This window comes from Xiphias gladius, chromosome 15 (genome assembly GCF_016859285.1).
Source record: "Xiphias gladius isolate SHS-SW01 ecotype Sanya breed wild chromosome 15, ASM1685928v1, whole genome shotgun sequence".
NCBI lineage: Eukaryota > Metazoa > Chordata > Actinopteri > Istiophoriformes > Xiphiidae > Xiphias > Xiphias gladius.
This window is the reverse complement of record NC_053414.1, coordinates 25,873,593-25,889,529: the sequence shown is the minus strand read 5'-3', so window position 1 is coordinate 25,889,529 and position 15,937 is coordinate 25,873,593. Positions and strand designations below refer to the sequence as shown.

General features: G+C 43.9%; 1 protein-coding gene and 1 long non-coding RNA gene across 2 annotated transcripts; one reads left to right on the top strand and one right to left on the bottom strand.

Annotated features, from left to right (window-relative positions):
* Positions 1-396: 396 nt before the first annotated feature.
* LOC120800187 lies at positions 397-1,721 on the bottom strand. Its single transcript, XR_005708958.1, has 2 exons — positions 1,366-1,721; positions 397-1,005 (listed from the first exon to the last, which is right to left on the bottom strand). It is a non-coding gene; the product is annotated as an uncharacterized LOC120800187 (long non-coding RNA).
* A 205-nt stretch (positions 1,722-1,926) lies between these two features.
* Positions 1,927-15,712, top strand: rgl3a (ral guanine nucleotide dissociation stimulator-like 3a). The gene is made up of 17 exons (XM_040146088.1): positions 1,927-2,504; positions 4,315-4,604; positions 6,592-6,636; positions 6,873-7,042; positions 7,807-7,967; positions 8,063-8,374; positions 8,467-8,570; positions 8,830-8,914; positions 9,970-10,044; positions 10,589-10,675; positions 10,788-10,820; positions 10,954-11,075; positions 11,170-11,265; positions 11,701-11,836; positions 11,952-12,203; positions 12,952-13,066; positions 13,611-15,712. Exons 1-17 carry the CDS (start codon positions 2,475-2,477, stop codon positions 13,763-13,765), a joined length of 2,268 nt encoding a protein of 755 aa, XP_040002022.1. The 5' UTR covers positions 1,927-2,474; the 3' UTR covers positions 13,766-15,712.
* Positions 15,713-15,937: the final 225 nt, after the last annotated feature.

Here is a 15,937-nt window from a genome sequence, read left to right as displayed (position 1 = left end):
TCGTCAACAGCAGGTTTTTCTCTGGGAACTTCCACTATTATTCCCGTTGAGGCGAACACATTTTTCCGCTGAAGGCGTCATCAACAACAGTAGTTATGAAGTTATAGCAGAATCTCCAGGAAGTTTACGGTATCGCACTCCCATGGTTGAAGTGTGTCGTCTTCGGCTAAAAGAAGCCTTTGAGTCATGTGAGGTTCTGAGGGCATAACTTCACCCAGCATGTTTCGCCCTCATCTTGCAGGCACGCCTCCGCTTGTTGCCTGCCTGCCACCTCGTCACCCAGTCATGTGTCTAATCAGAACTAATTGAGGTCTCTCCTGGCCCCGTCTCTCTGCTCTTTTGTTCAGCCTCCTGTTGGAAGAATGGGTGGCATCGGCAGACCTGGGAGAATGATGGTTAGATTTTCAGCCCACAGAGAGACAGAAACTCATTAGAGAAACAAAACGCTCATTCTTCTCTTTGAGCAGAAAGAGCGGTGGACAGCTTGATTGAAGACACATCCCATCTGCTCTGCGTGTCACTGCTACGATAATGATTTGCTTCTTGTCAGTTCAAAACTCTGCATGTTGGTAATTCAGTGTTTCCAGTCCCTAAGAATTTGACGGATTTGTGCCTCTTCGAAGTCACAAAGTTGAAAGTCACTTTTCAGACCTGTTTCACGTGGTATGTCCCTGCCACTCCTGTGACACCATGGGCAGGAACCCGAGAAAAACTGACCCGACTGGATTCTTTAGAGGCAGAGGCACTGAAATGCATTGTCCGTGGCATGAGGGTGTTGGCCTAAAATCAATTCCAGTTGATAGAAATCATTCCTTTAGTATCTTGCATTACATCGCTTCCTGTGTTTCTGTAAAGCTGAAAATCATCATTTCCTGATTGAACATTTCCTGATTGTTTAAAGCTGCCGAGGCTGCTCTCCATCGAGGTAGAGAACTTCAGGAAATTGGATCATTTGAGACCCAATCTCTTCGATGTTTGGCCACCAGATGTCTCTGCGATGTGTTTCTAGAGGGGGAAAAGTTTGGGTACGATATGTCGACAGGGATAAAATCTGGGACAGTCACGGGGGGGCCTAAAGCTGGAACACAACCAAAACACTGAGACTTGGATTCAGTGTTTGTGGTTTAGAAAAACAAAAAAATGTAATTTATTCACATAATTCACTATCACACATGGGTATTAATGTACCCCCAAAAAAGTCATGACGCATTATGTGTCTTATAACAACACTTATAAGTCATAAGGTAGACAGTCAAGCATCAGAATAACTGAGCTCTTTTCTCTTTTTTGCCTGAAAGGTTTCAAGGTCTTACAAAAATTAAGGGTGGTTGTAATGTGTGAGGTCGTGGCTGCACTTTTTCTTACCTGCCTCGAGAAAAGTGAGGCTACATTCATCTCCGGAACGCATACTGCCGCAGCCTTCGCCTCTGGCGGGGAACACTGGCCTTCCCGGAGCCACACACACACACCACACCACACTGTTGGACGCCTTATCAGTGACAAAACCTCACAAGTCTTAGTCCTAGAACCTCTCAACCTTTTCGTGCAAAAACTAGTCCTTATAAATCATTGTACGTGTCACTTGACCTTGTCAAGTATTATGGTCACGCTCACAGTTTCTCATGCCTGTTGTTATTGCAAGACATTATAATGCCTTTTGAATATATACAGTAACTTCCCTTGTGTAGGAATGAACCTTTAATACTGTTCTCCATTTCAGGGGCGATGGGGACCACCTAAAACGTTCCGTTGCTAAACGCCACTCTGACAGGGCTAATTTTTCAGAGGAAAAAGGTGTTTTCTTTTCTCCCAGTAATACTTTATGTGGACTGAATGAACTCTCCTCTGGTGTTTGAGTGTCTTTGCAATGCGAAATCGTTCCTGCACGTGTTTTCGAACGCTCTCCCACCGCTGAGCTCAGAGGTTGACCACGTGTGTGCTGCTACCTCCACCCGTGCTGAGAATGGCGGCAGTACTTGGCCGCCTCTGTGACAACAGCACCGATAACTGGGACGAGCTTTGGGGTAGCCATGTAACTTTTCCTTTTATTGGATTTTTCTGGGTGACCCGCTACTTACAACGATATCAGCAGTAACGATCTCATATTTAAAATCTGCATTAGGCAATAAATGATGCCATTTATCCTCTTGTTCTCACTGGCCCAAGGTCTTCGAGCCCGCCCACACCTGTCTCATTAGCCACACCCGGGGAGACAGCGCTCGCTCCCCGTCCTCCTCGCTCTCCTCTCCACTGTCGCCTGCTCGGCTGCGGCGCCTGGACGCAGTTCGGCCTTGGACCATCGCGCAACTTGTCGCGGTAGCTCTCAAGAAGGAAAAATGTCCGAAGTAATTCAGACTGAAGGGAAGCGCCGGAGGACGGAGCGGACTCCCTGACTTGCCGCCCCCCGCTGCTCGTGTTTAGAGACAGAGACTTTGGGGACTTTTTTTTTTTTTGGGGTCGCTCGCAGGAGCACGATGACCATGGGAAAATGGCACTTATCCATGGTAGGTTTAATGAGATGTCCAGTGGACCGGAGTCCGGGTGGACCCCACACTATGTCCCTTTGTCCAACTTCTCTTTTTTTCTTTTTTTTTTCTTCTTCTTCCTCATGGTAACGTGAGTTCTCAGCTACATGTGAATCTGATTCTCCTCTGTGTGGTCACCAGGACCAACACGATGAAACAATGGGTCCCGCCTCGGTGCAGATCCACCGGTGTCTCGCTGTGTCTGGCGGCTCGCGCGGAGCTTCTTGCCCCCCCCCAACAGGTTCTGTCTCACGCGATGTCAGGTGCCTTTCGAGCGCGGTCTGCCTCTTTAGTCAGGCGCGTGCCAGATGAGCCCGCGGTTACACAGGGCAGCCCCGCATGGGACACATGCTCTCGAGCAGCGCGGTGACGGAGCCTCACTCCAGGGCTACGGCTACTTGTTGAAGATGGACTGGCGACCAGACGTCGTTCATTCTGACAACCGCCACCTCTGGGCTCTTGTTGAGACTGTTCTACTCTCACTAATGCAAACTAAGTGGACAAAATAATAGACACACCCGCTGCAAGACTTGATCTAAATTATTTATATCCTTAATTGCTCTTTTTTATTCTCAGTTGTCCCTCTAACCTGACAGTACAGGTGGAATTCCCGCTTTGTAAAAAAAAATAACTGTGTATTTTTAGGTTTGAGCAGTTTCCTCCTCAGTTACATATATCATGGATGATTTTCAGACATTTTCTCGCCTCTTGCCCTGGTATTTCCACATGTGGTGTTACAGAAAAAAATCCATCATTTAGTGCTGGGCCATTATTGAATGTCATTGTTCATCGTCAGTAGTATGGATATCAAAAACTGTCATCTGGAGGTATTTGTTTTCTCAGTCCTCATGTGTTAACCACAACTATAAGACATTAAATGCTTGAGAATATACAGGTTATCTTTTGAAAATGGTAAGGTTTTGTTCAGTAAAACAAAGCGTAAAACACTTTGACCTAAGAAGATGTTCTTAATGAAATAAATCACCCTGATGCAGGGCTTGTTATTATATAATAGTTGTCCTTATCATTCGCGCTCATTAAAGAGCCAGAGAAACATGTCTTTACTTCTCCCCTTCAAGACCAGTTCAGATGCAAAAACACTTGTCAGTTACGTGACGGTAAATGTGATGCTTCTGTTAGAATTTGAATGAAGGAAAAACATGGTTTTGTCGTGGTTCAATAAATTCTCCTCGTGTTCATTGGATGTATACACGGATGGCAGCGAATGCCTCTTTGCCAAATTGTTAGTGCAGTCACCAGGTGTCCGTCCACGTCAGAGTTCAAGGCCGGGTCACAGGCAGAGTCTTAGGAATGAGGTTAATTGACGTTGAGTTTGACCTTTTTGGTGAAATTGCCCAGTCTGAAGGCTTATTGCATTCACCATGAGGCATTTGTTGCCGATATGTGAGAAAGTCACAGTGGTTCAGTCAAGCAGCCTGCGTCTAAGGAGCCGCGTGGCTGTTCAGAAAGCTGTGATTGTAGTTATCAGGTAGAGGGAATTCTTGAAACATACCGAGGCTATTTAGCGTCTTCTCATTTCTTCAATGCGTGTATTTACACAGATTAAGATTATATTGAGAAAAAGACGCGCACTGCTTCTAAGAGTTTCCCCTATAAAGTTCAGTGAATTATTGTATTTCTGTTATGTCTTGTGACAGACAAGCTTTCAAGAGCGTTATGTAATAGTGTGTATTATCCGGACTGTCATTAAAAATGAGCAAAAAAGGCTGTATCATGTTTTTGGGTTATTATGTACTAGATCCTGACGAAGTTGCGTTCTCCCCTGCAGGACCCGGTGCAGGAGTGGGGGGAGGAGGAGGAGGACGGGGCCGTGTTTGGCATTACGCTGCGGAGGGAGCCCGTCCTACCGAGCTCAGATGCGGCCGAGTTCCCCACAGCCTTCAGCTTCATCCAGTACCACACGGTGAAGGTGCGCAGGCTGAAGGCCGCCACCCTGGAGCGTCTGGTCACCCACCTGCTGGACCCCGGACACCAGGAGCCCGACTTCGTCCGTGTCTTCCTCTCCACCCATAGTGCCTTCACCTCCACCAGCACCCTCATTGAGCTGCTGTTTGAGAGGTGAGAAACTGTCCACACCGAGGCTCTGCAGAATTTTGTTGAACTGAGACATATGTTAACAAAAACCATGAGGGCACAGTCAGCTGGTCTGTCAGCCTACATATTAGGTCATTGTTGACACTGGACTAAGACGGATCCACTCAGTTTAGCACTAAGGATTTCTCCTGATGGAGACCCTGTTTTTAAAAGAATCGTTTGTCATTTTGGGGAAAATACGCTTATTTGCTTCCTTGCCGAGAGCTAGGTGAGGTTAATACCACTTTCATTTCTATAATGCTCATATGAAGCTACCGCCGGCAGCTTCTCTCTTAGCTTAGCATAGGGACTGGAAACGGGGGAAGGGATGGCCTGGCTCTGTCCAAACGTGACAAAAGCCACGTATTTTAGGTGAAAAATGACAGGTGGCAGTCTCATCGGGGATTTTATTACCCTTGGACATAGCCAGGTAGCTGTTTCTGCTAGTTTCCAGTGTTTATGCTAAGCCAAGTTAACCAGCTGCTGGCTGTAGCTTCATATTTAATGCATAGGCATGAGTGGTGTTGATCTTCTCATCGAGGTCTTGGCAAGAAAGCAAATAAGTGCAGTTAGATTTAAAAGTGCCTATATTTTGTGTTTGGGGAAATCAATTCCAAAGGCTAAATCTAAACTGATTTGTACTGTACTAATTTCACTATTTGCAAAGTGGCATCAGTTAAAAGTTATTGGAGCCAGTGACACCTCACGTTATCAGAAGCCAGGTATAGATTTTAGGGATTTAGTATTTGCCTCTTAACTTGTTGACACAGCTCGTGCTACTTTTTAAAAAAGTCGTCACTGTGTGCAAATGTAAGTAGAGCATACGCGCAACCAAGTTTAACAACACGCCACATCAAGTTCCCAAGGAGACAGCAACGTCACACCAGCTTTACGTCGCCTCAGATATTCACAAAGAGAATCTCTATGGACGCGGGGCAAGTTTCTATGACAGGTATGATCGTCATCAGCCAAACAAAGCACCCAGGAGCTCTGTTCCATTCCAGAGTGGTCATGACTACGCCCTCCACACCCAGCGGAGCACCTTCTCCGCTTAACCGAGGCTCAGGGAGCTCACAGTGCGCTGGCTCTTAATTTGACGAAGAACTCAGCTGCAGGAATGTTCGTCTGCAACTAATACATGGCAGGATTAGTCACAAAAAGACTCCATGGTTATTAGTACTCCCCAAGGGGCCATTTGTAAAAACTTTCCCAAGGAAGTTTTCTTCTTCTTCTCTATCGGTTCTTTAAGCGAAGTTCACCTTTGCTTAATGTGCTGCAAATTGCTGCCTGATTGACACTGGCCATTCGGACTGCACAGTTGATATTTGTCAAACAGTTGCCCTCATATCTGTGGTGCTGGTGGCAACAGGTTTCCTGTGAGCTATCTGGGAGGTCAGCCTCAGGACAACCTGGGATGGGTGTTTTCCCTTCTTTGCTACACAGGATGTAACATTTTGTTGCTGTCATTAATTTATAGACCACCTGACCTTTACTGTAACTGTAACTGGTTTTGAAGTTGAGGATGATTTGTTATTATTTTATTATCTCCAAACTTCACATTCTATGATTCGCTCCCTAAACGTGACCTATTACTTTTCATTGTGCACAAACACCCTGATGTAAAATTTCAGGTTTGTTTGTCGCATTTTGATGCTGTAAAGACCCTGATATAAAACTCTGGCCATGTTTCTACAGGTGAGAGCGCACGGCACCGTGCTTCGGTTCTACTGCACATATATTTTGAAGGTGCCATTATTAATCCCTTAGGGCGACATTGTTTTGTCTACTCTCCGGACCCTGTAACAAGGCCACAGTGTCTCTACAGGGACTTAAAGTGTTGCAGGACATTGTTACAGAGGATCAACGCTGGGTCCGCTGCTGTTTATGGGGTGTTTTCTGTCACCATGTCACGGTGATGTCTGATCATGTAGTTGTCAGGTGATAGATCATTGTGTTTTTCCCTTTTCCACAGAGACGACTCAATCGCCAACCTTGATAACACCGTCTGCCCTCATAGGTGAGTGTGGTCACTCCTCTGTTAACAAAGATAAGTTGGGTTTTGCCCTCAGTCCAAATTGAGTTCTGATAATTGAGTTTAATGTAGTAAAATCAAAGCCTAACATTATCCCATACCCCAGACTTTGCCCCACATTATAATACATATAATTTTTTCCAAATCTGTCACAAATGATGGCGATGTTGTCCAGGCCTCTCTTAATCTCAGCAGAACTAACCTCAGCTCCCTTCCCTCAGTACTTTACCCCAAGTGATTCGGCTGTGGCTGGAGGAATACAGCGAAGACTTCCGTGAAGCCCCTCAGTACCAGGCCCTCAGGCTGTTGTGTGTGCACCTGCGGCATCGCCTCTGCTTCAGACGTCTGGCTCAGACTGCTGAGACCCTGCTCAAGAGGCTCCAGGAGCAAGGTATGGAGAAAGAAGAGATGCAATTACGTACTGTTTGTTTATATCCTGCCACCACAACGCATGAACTGCAGCCACAGTGGTGTCATTCTGGCGTCTGTGCTTGTGTACTGTAGATACATGATGTATTGAGTATAAGCACCTTGCTGCATAAATTTTCACATTGAAGGAATAAGGTTTTGCGGACTATCTATCTGTGACACTCCACTGCTTATATTATAAATGAACCACCCTTTTGTCCACAGCAGATTCACAGCTCCAGATTGCCGAGAACTCTGTTCAGCAGCTCTGCGATTTTCATACAGTCCAAAAAAAAGGAGGGATTAGAATGAAGGGATGCTACAGATGAGTAGTGAGATAGTAAGGAGAGCAATAACATTATTTAATAAATGCTCGAGCAATTCACCCTAACAGTCTCCTGTCGCATTATGTCGACCTCAGCTGAACTGTGGGTCGCTATATATCCGAACAAGGATAGTAGACATATCCCCATTAAACTGCAGATCATTTAGAATACCTTTTCTGTTACTCTTTTTAATAAAGAAAAAGGCGATTCACTTTAAATTTCACATCAGTACAATTATGCTCACTGTGCTGACATAGGAATGATTGAAATCAGTGAAATGAATGGCCTCAATAAAAAAAACTAAACTTGTCATGTTTAACACGGTGATTTTGGCAGCATTTTTTTTCCTCTCATCCGACTAACGCATTATTGCACGTTTGTCCATGTTTCCTTGTCATTTATGATTCGGTGTGTTTGACAGATTGCAGCCAGTCTGCGTCACCGCACGGCTGTGACTCATTGCAGCAGGAGCCCAGAGATCAGGAGGATGGAGGAGAGACGTCTGCTAAAGAGGAAGACAGATACAGCTTTATGGACTTCCCTACGAGAGACATAGCGGAGCAGCTGACCAGGCTGGACGCTGTAGGTTTCATTAACAAATATCTCAAAGCTCATTTCCACGTCACCGTGGGTTGCTCTTTCACATTGTGTCTCCGTGTCCCTCGTCTCTGCCACAGGATCTGTTTGTCAGAGTGGTTCCCTTCCACTGCCTGGGCTGCGTCTGGTCCCAGCGCGACAAGAAAGAAAACCGAAACTTGGCGCCCACCGTCCGCGCCACCATCTCCCAGTTCAACGCCGTCACCAACCGTGTCATCACCTCACTCCTCTGCCCGTCCTCACCCAGCCCTCCCACTTCCTCTCCCGTCTCATCACCCACCTCCTCCTCTACCTTCCTGTACCCCTCCACTGCCCCGAGCTCACCTCGCTGCTCGCACGCCAGCCCCGCCCACCGAGCACGCATCATCGAGAGGTGGATCGCCATTGCACAGGTCAGCGTAGAAAAATAATATCAAGTTACTGACATAAATGAATGTAATTTTGTCAAAGCGGCATAACAAAGCGGCATCATGTGTCTCTGCAGGAGTGCAGACAGCTGAAGAATTTCTCCTCTCTGAGGGCCATCCTGTCAGCCCTGCAGTCCAACGCTGTGTATCGCCTCAAGAAGACCTGGGCTGCCGTCAGCAGGTCAGCGAACGATTTCAAGAGGCCTCAGGGTCGTTTTACTCAGAACTTAGAAAAAGCAGAGTTCTGTCAAATAAACCACTGACTTACTTTTTTTTAGAACACAAAGTGAAAACGAGCAGTGAAACTTGGCTGAGAGAATAAAGATAGTAAATCAATTCCATAATGGTTCACACTGATGAGCGTGCCGTCTTGCTCAAGGTGAATGTTGACTCTACAAAAGGAAAACTGTCTTGAGAGACTGAAAATGTTTTTGTTTCAGGGAAAGCATGGCCACCTTTGACCACCTGTGTGATACTTTCCCTAACGAAAACTGTGTGCTAACCACCAGAGGGATCCTCGTCGAGGTAAGCACCTGCGTTTTTGACATAAGCACACATGTGGAACACTGTGGACTGACGGCCCTGCCTAAGTGATGAGGCATACAGATCCGTACAGTTATTATTTCAACAACTGGGCCAGTTCTTTCCAGAGGCATCGGTGGAGGGGTGTTTTCATGATTGAACCTGGCTAAATTGCACTAATAACAGGTAGTGTGCCGCGCAGTAGCTTTGTTTGACTTCTTGGTGCTTGTGCAGCCTCTACCAGCTTCTGCCCGTTTTTCCTTTTACACAGGGCACCTTGATCAACAGAAAATTAATTGGCAACTACATGTATTTCGGTAATCAATGAATCATTATGGTTGTATAATCAGTCAAAATCTCCAACCATTCTCTGGTTGTAGCTTCTACAATGTAAGGATTTGCTGCTTTTTTTTCTGACTGTCTTGGGTTTTTCATTGTTTGTAAGACGAAACAAGATATTTGAAGATTTCACTGTGGACATTATGAAAAGTGTTAAACACATGTCAATCTGTCAGAAAGGTTCTTAAGCACCTAATAAAATAAATCCCCTCGCTGAATGTATTGTGCCCAAATGGCCTCCAATAGTTAATTAGTTATCCTCTTAATGGTCTGATCTCTTCTTTTTTTATTTTTTTTTTTTTTTTTAACTTTAAATAACAAGTCTGAATATATGTTTAGTCTCCAGTCCACTTGCTACTCTTTCTCCTTTGTCCCCTGTGAAAAACAACTGATAAGAATGTGTGTTTAGTGATATTCCCGTTATCAGCAGCCCAGTTTCTATAAAGTAATGAAAAGGCCATTCTTAGTCGCCAACACAAATAAAACCACAAACTAAAGTGGCTAGTTGGGCCCCAGTGCTAATCAGCAGGCATTTATTATAATTGAGTACATACTGTCGAATACTCCCCTAGCGTACACACAGACACTCTCACACACACACCCCTGAGGGTGTAAACAACGCTGCATTGTTGTCATCTCACATCCACCTCTCTCACATTAACACCCTGAATTTGAGTTATGTTGTCCTATCTGACACGACTGTCGTCTATTTTCCGCAGGATGGGAGTCACCCAGACAGCGGTGCCACCCCGGGCTCTAAATCCCTGCAGCTCTGCTCAGTGTCCAGACAGATGGTAAGGAAATAGTCCATTTCTGTTGAAATAACCTTGTAGACCCTCAGTTTTGGTTTTGACCACCAAAATGAAGTGAATGTGTCAGCTATGCCAGTCAGTAAAAAATGAAAGGCAGAGGCTCATTTCTCTCAGACTGGATCATCAGTTCTGCTTCCCTAAAAGTCACATGTTTTCAAGATGATATACCTTGCTAAAATAGACATCAGATTTCCAGTTCCTTCTTTTTCAGTGTGTTAGTTTAATGGAAACAGTTTTCACGCTTAAACCTCACCAGACTGCTAGTATTCTCCCTGACATAGGAGAGGCTATAAAAGCCGTTTCCCACAGTTGGGTAGTTTACTTAGTCCGGGTGAGGCTGTGTGTAATGTTTTATACCCCCATATTCACTCTGTTTAAATAGTGGTGGTCTTGTGTTTTCACTTGTGTGTGTGCATATTTCTATGTCAGTTATTTTCATTGACATTGCATTTAGCTGCAAATATATTGAATTACATAATATATGAAATAATAAAATGTCAATATTTGGCTTGATTTTCGTCCACAGACCTGCAGCAGTGGTGTTGTGCCGTACCTGGGCACTTACCTGACTGTCCTCACCATGCTGGATACAGCACTGACGGACACTGTGGAGGCAAGTACACATCACATCCGCAAGCTCAACTCCCCTTTTTGGTTGCTCTTTTTATGGTACTTTAATAGATTTGTGATGCCATATAGCGCTCATTGTTTTCTCTTTTTCACAGGGTGGACTCATCAACTTTGAGAAGCGCAGACGGGTATGTGACGCCACCTAGTGGTGTCTTACATGACTACCAACATCCTCAATTTTGATTTTGACTTTCTGCTCTGTTATTCTTTTCTACTCATGGAGCTAACCTGGGCCTTGCTATATTTATTTGTCTCTGTTAGGAGTTTGAGATTCTTTCCCATATTCGACAGCTTCAGACTTCCTGTTCCCACTATAGCCTACCAGCGAACCCTCATATCACCGCCTGGCTGCAGGCGCACACGCTGCTCACAGACCAGGAGAGGTGAGGCACACACTGACACCCCTGAAGTACAATATAAAGACAATTAAAACCACTTGCATCATGTATTAGTCTCTGCTTTTCTTGTATTCTGAAGCTACGAGCTGTCCCGTGAGCTGGAGCCTCCTTTGGACGTCTGTCCCAGCTCTCCCAACTCATGGAGCAGTCGTCTGCTCACTAAGAAGCTCGCCTCGTAAGTCTGGAAGATCAACTTTAAGTTGTCTTGAAATTTATTCACACAGTAAAGGTAGTAGTACATAGTGTTACACACATTGCAATCAGCATCTAAATTTGGATCTGTATCAAAGTACAATTTGTAATAGACAAATTAAGGGATAGATGGGCCAGAAGTTTTGATATGTCCTGTTAACTAACAAACAAATATAACATTACATAATTTTCCATGTTTTAAATGATAGATGGCTGAAGTAATGATCATAAAAAAACTCCCCTACTGCTGGAATCAAACTTTAACACAGAGAACTCAGTATTTGCTTAATAATATGTTATCCAATGGTTGCTTACAAACAAAAATGTGCTTCTTCTTTCCAGTTTTAAAAAAAAAAAAAAAAAAAAAAGGATTTTAGCTGCTGTGTAGTGAAAAAGTGCTTAAATTGTGTTGGTGCAGGTTGCGAACAGTCAGTGACAGCTCCCTCAGGAAGACCCACGCTGATCAGATCAGTGTGTCGTCTTCCGGCTCCAGCAGTTCAGACATGGAGGACCTCTCCGCCCCACAGCCCTCCCCCCTCAGACTCAAATTCAAGGTATGCGCACCAACTGTTTCCCGTCTCTGTGTTTGTGGTCAGCAGGGACAAACTGGGGAAACTAGCTTAAAATTGGAGCCAAATATTCACATTTTCTCCTCTGGCTCCCCCTCAGTCTCTGTCGGGTTCTCTTCACAACGTAGCAGAGGACTTCTCCTCCTCCTCTCCCAGTCTTTCCAGCTCCTCCTGCAGCTTCTCTCAACCAGACCTCAGCTCCTCCTCTCTGGCGCTGAGCCCTGAGTCATCATCCCCCAGCTGCTCTCCTCAGGCCTCACTGCCCGTCTACAACAAACAAGTCGCTGACTCATGTATCATCAGGGTCAGTGTGGAGTCTGTCAGCAATGGAAATGTTTACAAGAGCATTCTGGTAAGGACAGTGGAACTGTAGCCACGTTTTACTCAAGTCAGCCAGCCTGTTGCTGGTCGATTTTTAGTTCAACACTTTTTAAAAAAAGGAAAGCAGAAGTGTGAGGAGTTGGCGTTGCCTAATTTCCTGTCAATAAGGACTTTGTGCGTGATCAGAAATCTTAACAGTTTAGCAGTGTTACCAGCGGCATTTGCAAATACTGAAAACTGAAATGCTGTTAACAGCCCAAGACTTACGGATGAATCCTTCGGCTTGTATCAACAAAGCAACATTATCCATTTTGGCTGCAAATAACAATTATTTCCACCGTCAAAGCTATAAATCAATTGAGTATTTTTCTGCTACTCATAAATCTATTAAAATGTAAAATGATGACTGACTGTTCACTGCAAGTAACCAGGCCCAAAATTTATTCATCCCCAAATACAAAATTTCTAATGATATGAAACGAAGAAAAGAATAATTGGCATTTCTGCTCGATAAATGACTGGAATTAGGTAACTAAGAATTACAGTGTTCTTACTTTATATTATTATGTTAGAAGCTTTTTTATAATCTTTTATATTCTTTTTAGTTATGGGTAACGTCATTGCATCGTTGGTATATCTGTAAACAACATCACTCTGTTTATGGCTCATACTCCTTTGGAAATAAAATTACAGGCTTTCAAATACGTCATTTTCAGGTTAATACGTGTTCTGAAGGCAGATGTAAGGTACCGACTCTCACTGTGCTCTTTGCTCTCCAGCTGACCAGTCAGGACCACACACCTCAGGTGATTATGAGAGCTATTGAGAAACACAACATGGAGGATGTCAGCTGCCATGACTTCAGCCTCTGCCAGATGCTCAACAATGGGAAAGGTAAATATCTCCTCAGGCCTCAAACAGTCTAATCTCTTCCGGCTAAAGATATAACCTGCTCTGAATAGGATTAACTTCAAAGCTTCTTTCTACTGAGCAGGTCTTTCCAATTATGTATTTGTTTCTGTATGAGCTGTAGTGGTATTACCAACTGATTATGTACTGAATAACAAAGCTGCCCATCATCAGACGTTGGTTAAAACATAAAAACTCTCTGTAACTTTGAGCAGGAGTCATCCCCATGTTTTCTTTTGCACTAAAAAGAAAAATCAACCTGCAACATTTTTGTGTAAACTGTATAAATTGGCTAAATGTATGCCAATATTTAATCTTAAACCAGGAAGAGTTTAAACTCTCTACTGCAAAAAAAAACTCTTGCTCTTCACAGCCCTCGATTAGGTTGTTCTTTTTAAGTAGATTTCAAATGGAGACATTTCCGACAACTGTTCGCCATATAATTCTGAGAAATGTAGGAAATGAAATATGTAGACTGAGAGAAAACAAATTGCAGCGCTTCATCCCTGCACTCCTCTTTCTGCCTCAGAGCTCCAGATCCCCGACAAAGCCAATGTATTTTACGCCATGTGCACCAATGCCAACTACGACTTTGTCCTGCGCCAGCACTGGAGGAGCCACAGGAGACACCTCGGCTCTTCCTCCAGCCCTGGAGCTCAACCCAAGAGCCGCAACGCCAAGTGATAAGCACCTGTCCTTTACTGAAGTTTGGGAGTACAACCAGAAGACGGAGGAGCTGCTCATCTGCAACAAGAACCCAACAACCCACCTGTGGCTGTTAGTGCCCACTCATCATCGTGAGGTTGTCACTATGCAGCAGGTATGAGCCGCTCCATCATTGAGAATCCCAGGAAACCCGAGAGCTTCGACTGAAAATGTAACGTGAAGGAGTTCTCAGCAGGAAGTCGTCTTTACTGGGGGCAACATTGAAATGTGTTATACCACGAAATAGTCTGAATTTTAGGAAAATGTCCAAGTATACAGAAGAGAGACACCAAGAAGAACTCTGTCATCTTATCACCACCATTTTCGGATAAATGAACCACATTTACCCAGGACCACTTTTCCCGATCCACCACTGGTAGAACACGTCAGCTTTCACTGCAGCTAATTACAAACATCAGGAGCAGCTGGTCTGACAAACAGTCCTCTATCATGACTTTCCAGTGGAACATGATGATAAATGTGGCCGTGCGGCTGCAGAGTCAGGCCTACAGACCGCTATGAAGTTTCCTGCCTCGGACTCGTACAGCAGACGTGGGACTGTTCCTTCAGCTTGTTTGGCTGAATGAGGAACAGGAACTGCTGAGTTTCCCAACTACACTCAACACAATGAAGAAAAGCTAGTCAGAATCACTAAGTATGGGATGCTCACTGTTAGTTGATGAGTATCAAAATGATCTGGGTCAAAAGTGAAGAACAGTGACGATGGAGATTTTATTTGTCCAGAGATAGTAAGTAATAAGTATTCAGTCGTCTTTTAGTTGAGAATTTAAATGTTTTTAATGTAATTTTATCAACTTAAAGTATTTAATGCACTCCAGTATTCAGCTTTTAGAGCAAAAGTGGTATGATAAAAATGTTTGTTTTGTTTGTTTGTTTGCTTTGGTATCTCGATAAGATCAACTGAAGATTGTATTAGTTTGAATGAAGAAAGCAGATTTTCACTGTCTGCAGTTATTTAATGAAGGAGACTTTGTATGTGAGCAGAATTGGCATGTTATAAATGTTTATATTCAGTGGTCTTGCCTGGGCTGTGGTGTTTATCTCAGATGGTTCAAAGAAGAGCTGAAATGTTGACATGGGAGGTATCTCCGCTGTATGGTACTGATGGTGAAGGCTGGGATTCAGGCGAGACTACTGATCACTTTAGTTTGTAATCCAGAGCAATTTAACTCAGAAGGAAAGTACAAGAACAGGCCTTTTGCCAGGAGTGGAATATAGCTGACTCCACCTGCCTGTGTACAGTGTTGTGATGGAGATTTACCTGAAGGATTCCTGCATGTGAAAATGAAGAGTCTCAGTATGTGAGTTTATGTGACATGAATGATCACCTCAGTGATGTGAAATACTCCCCAAAACTACAGGGCAGCTTTCTGCAAGTACTAATACTGAGTATTGGTGTGGTCGTTAAATAAATATGATTAAAATTCGTTGCTTTCCAGTCATTGGAAGATGCACACAGTGATTCACCTCCCTGTTTTGAACGATTTAAGAAAAAAAAAACAAAAGAAAAAAACAATTTAAACCCCACACACACACTGGTGGAGACTCTGCCTAGTTTTGCGCCAAATTTTGCATCACTGAATCCAGTTTTAAAGCTACTGAGGCTTGTTAAAAGTGAGGTTACAGGTTGGTCTTGAGGTCTTGCAGCTGCAAAGTATGAAGGAGTCTACGGTGTGACTTCTGCTCTCTGTCTTACTTCTGACTCTCTTAGTAGACCCTCTTGTCAATTCTCTTTTTATTGTGTTTGAAACGTAAGTGATGTTGTCAAAATTATGCACATTATAATTTAAGCCTATATGTCTTTGTTCTCATTTTATTTTGACATTCTTTATTTTAAATCTTAATCTGAGCACTTTGTTTATAATTAGTATTAAATGTCCCCTAATAAAGCCAGATTACAATTTACCATTGTGCACGAGTTGTAATTTTTTTTTTTTTTTAATGTATTGTATTGCTTAACGGTTCTATGTGTATCATTTAGAAAACCCTTGTTATAAATGACCCTGGTGGCCGTCAAGTGAACTGCAGTCAGTACCCCGTTGCTCGCGCTAGACCGTGTGTTCGCACTTCGTCGGTAGGTGCCGGCGAGCATCCTGGGCATCAGCCAAACCAGTGACGGGACATACACAA

Excerpts from the sequence above, each read along its gene's own strand:
- rgl3a (XM_040146088.1), top strand. The coding sequence starts at position 2,475 with ATGACCATGGGAAAATGGCACTTATCCATG. Across the intron at positions 10,821-10,953 it reads ACTTTGAGAAGCGCAGACGG|GAGTTTGAGATTCTTTCCCA; the intron begins GTATGTGACGCC and ends TGTCTCTGTTAG. Across the intron at positions 11,837-11,951 it reads CCCTCAGACTCAAATTCAAG|TCTCTGTCGGGTTCTCTTCA; the intron begins GTATGCGCACCA and ends GCTCCCCCTCAG.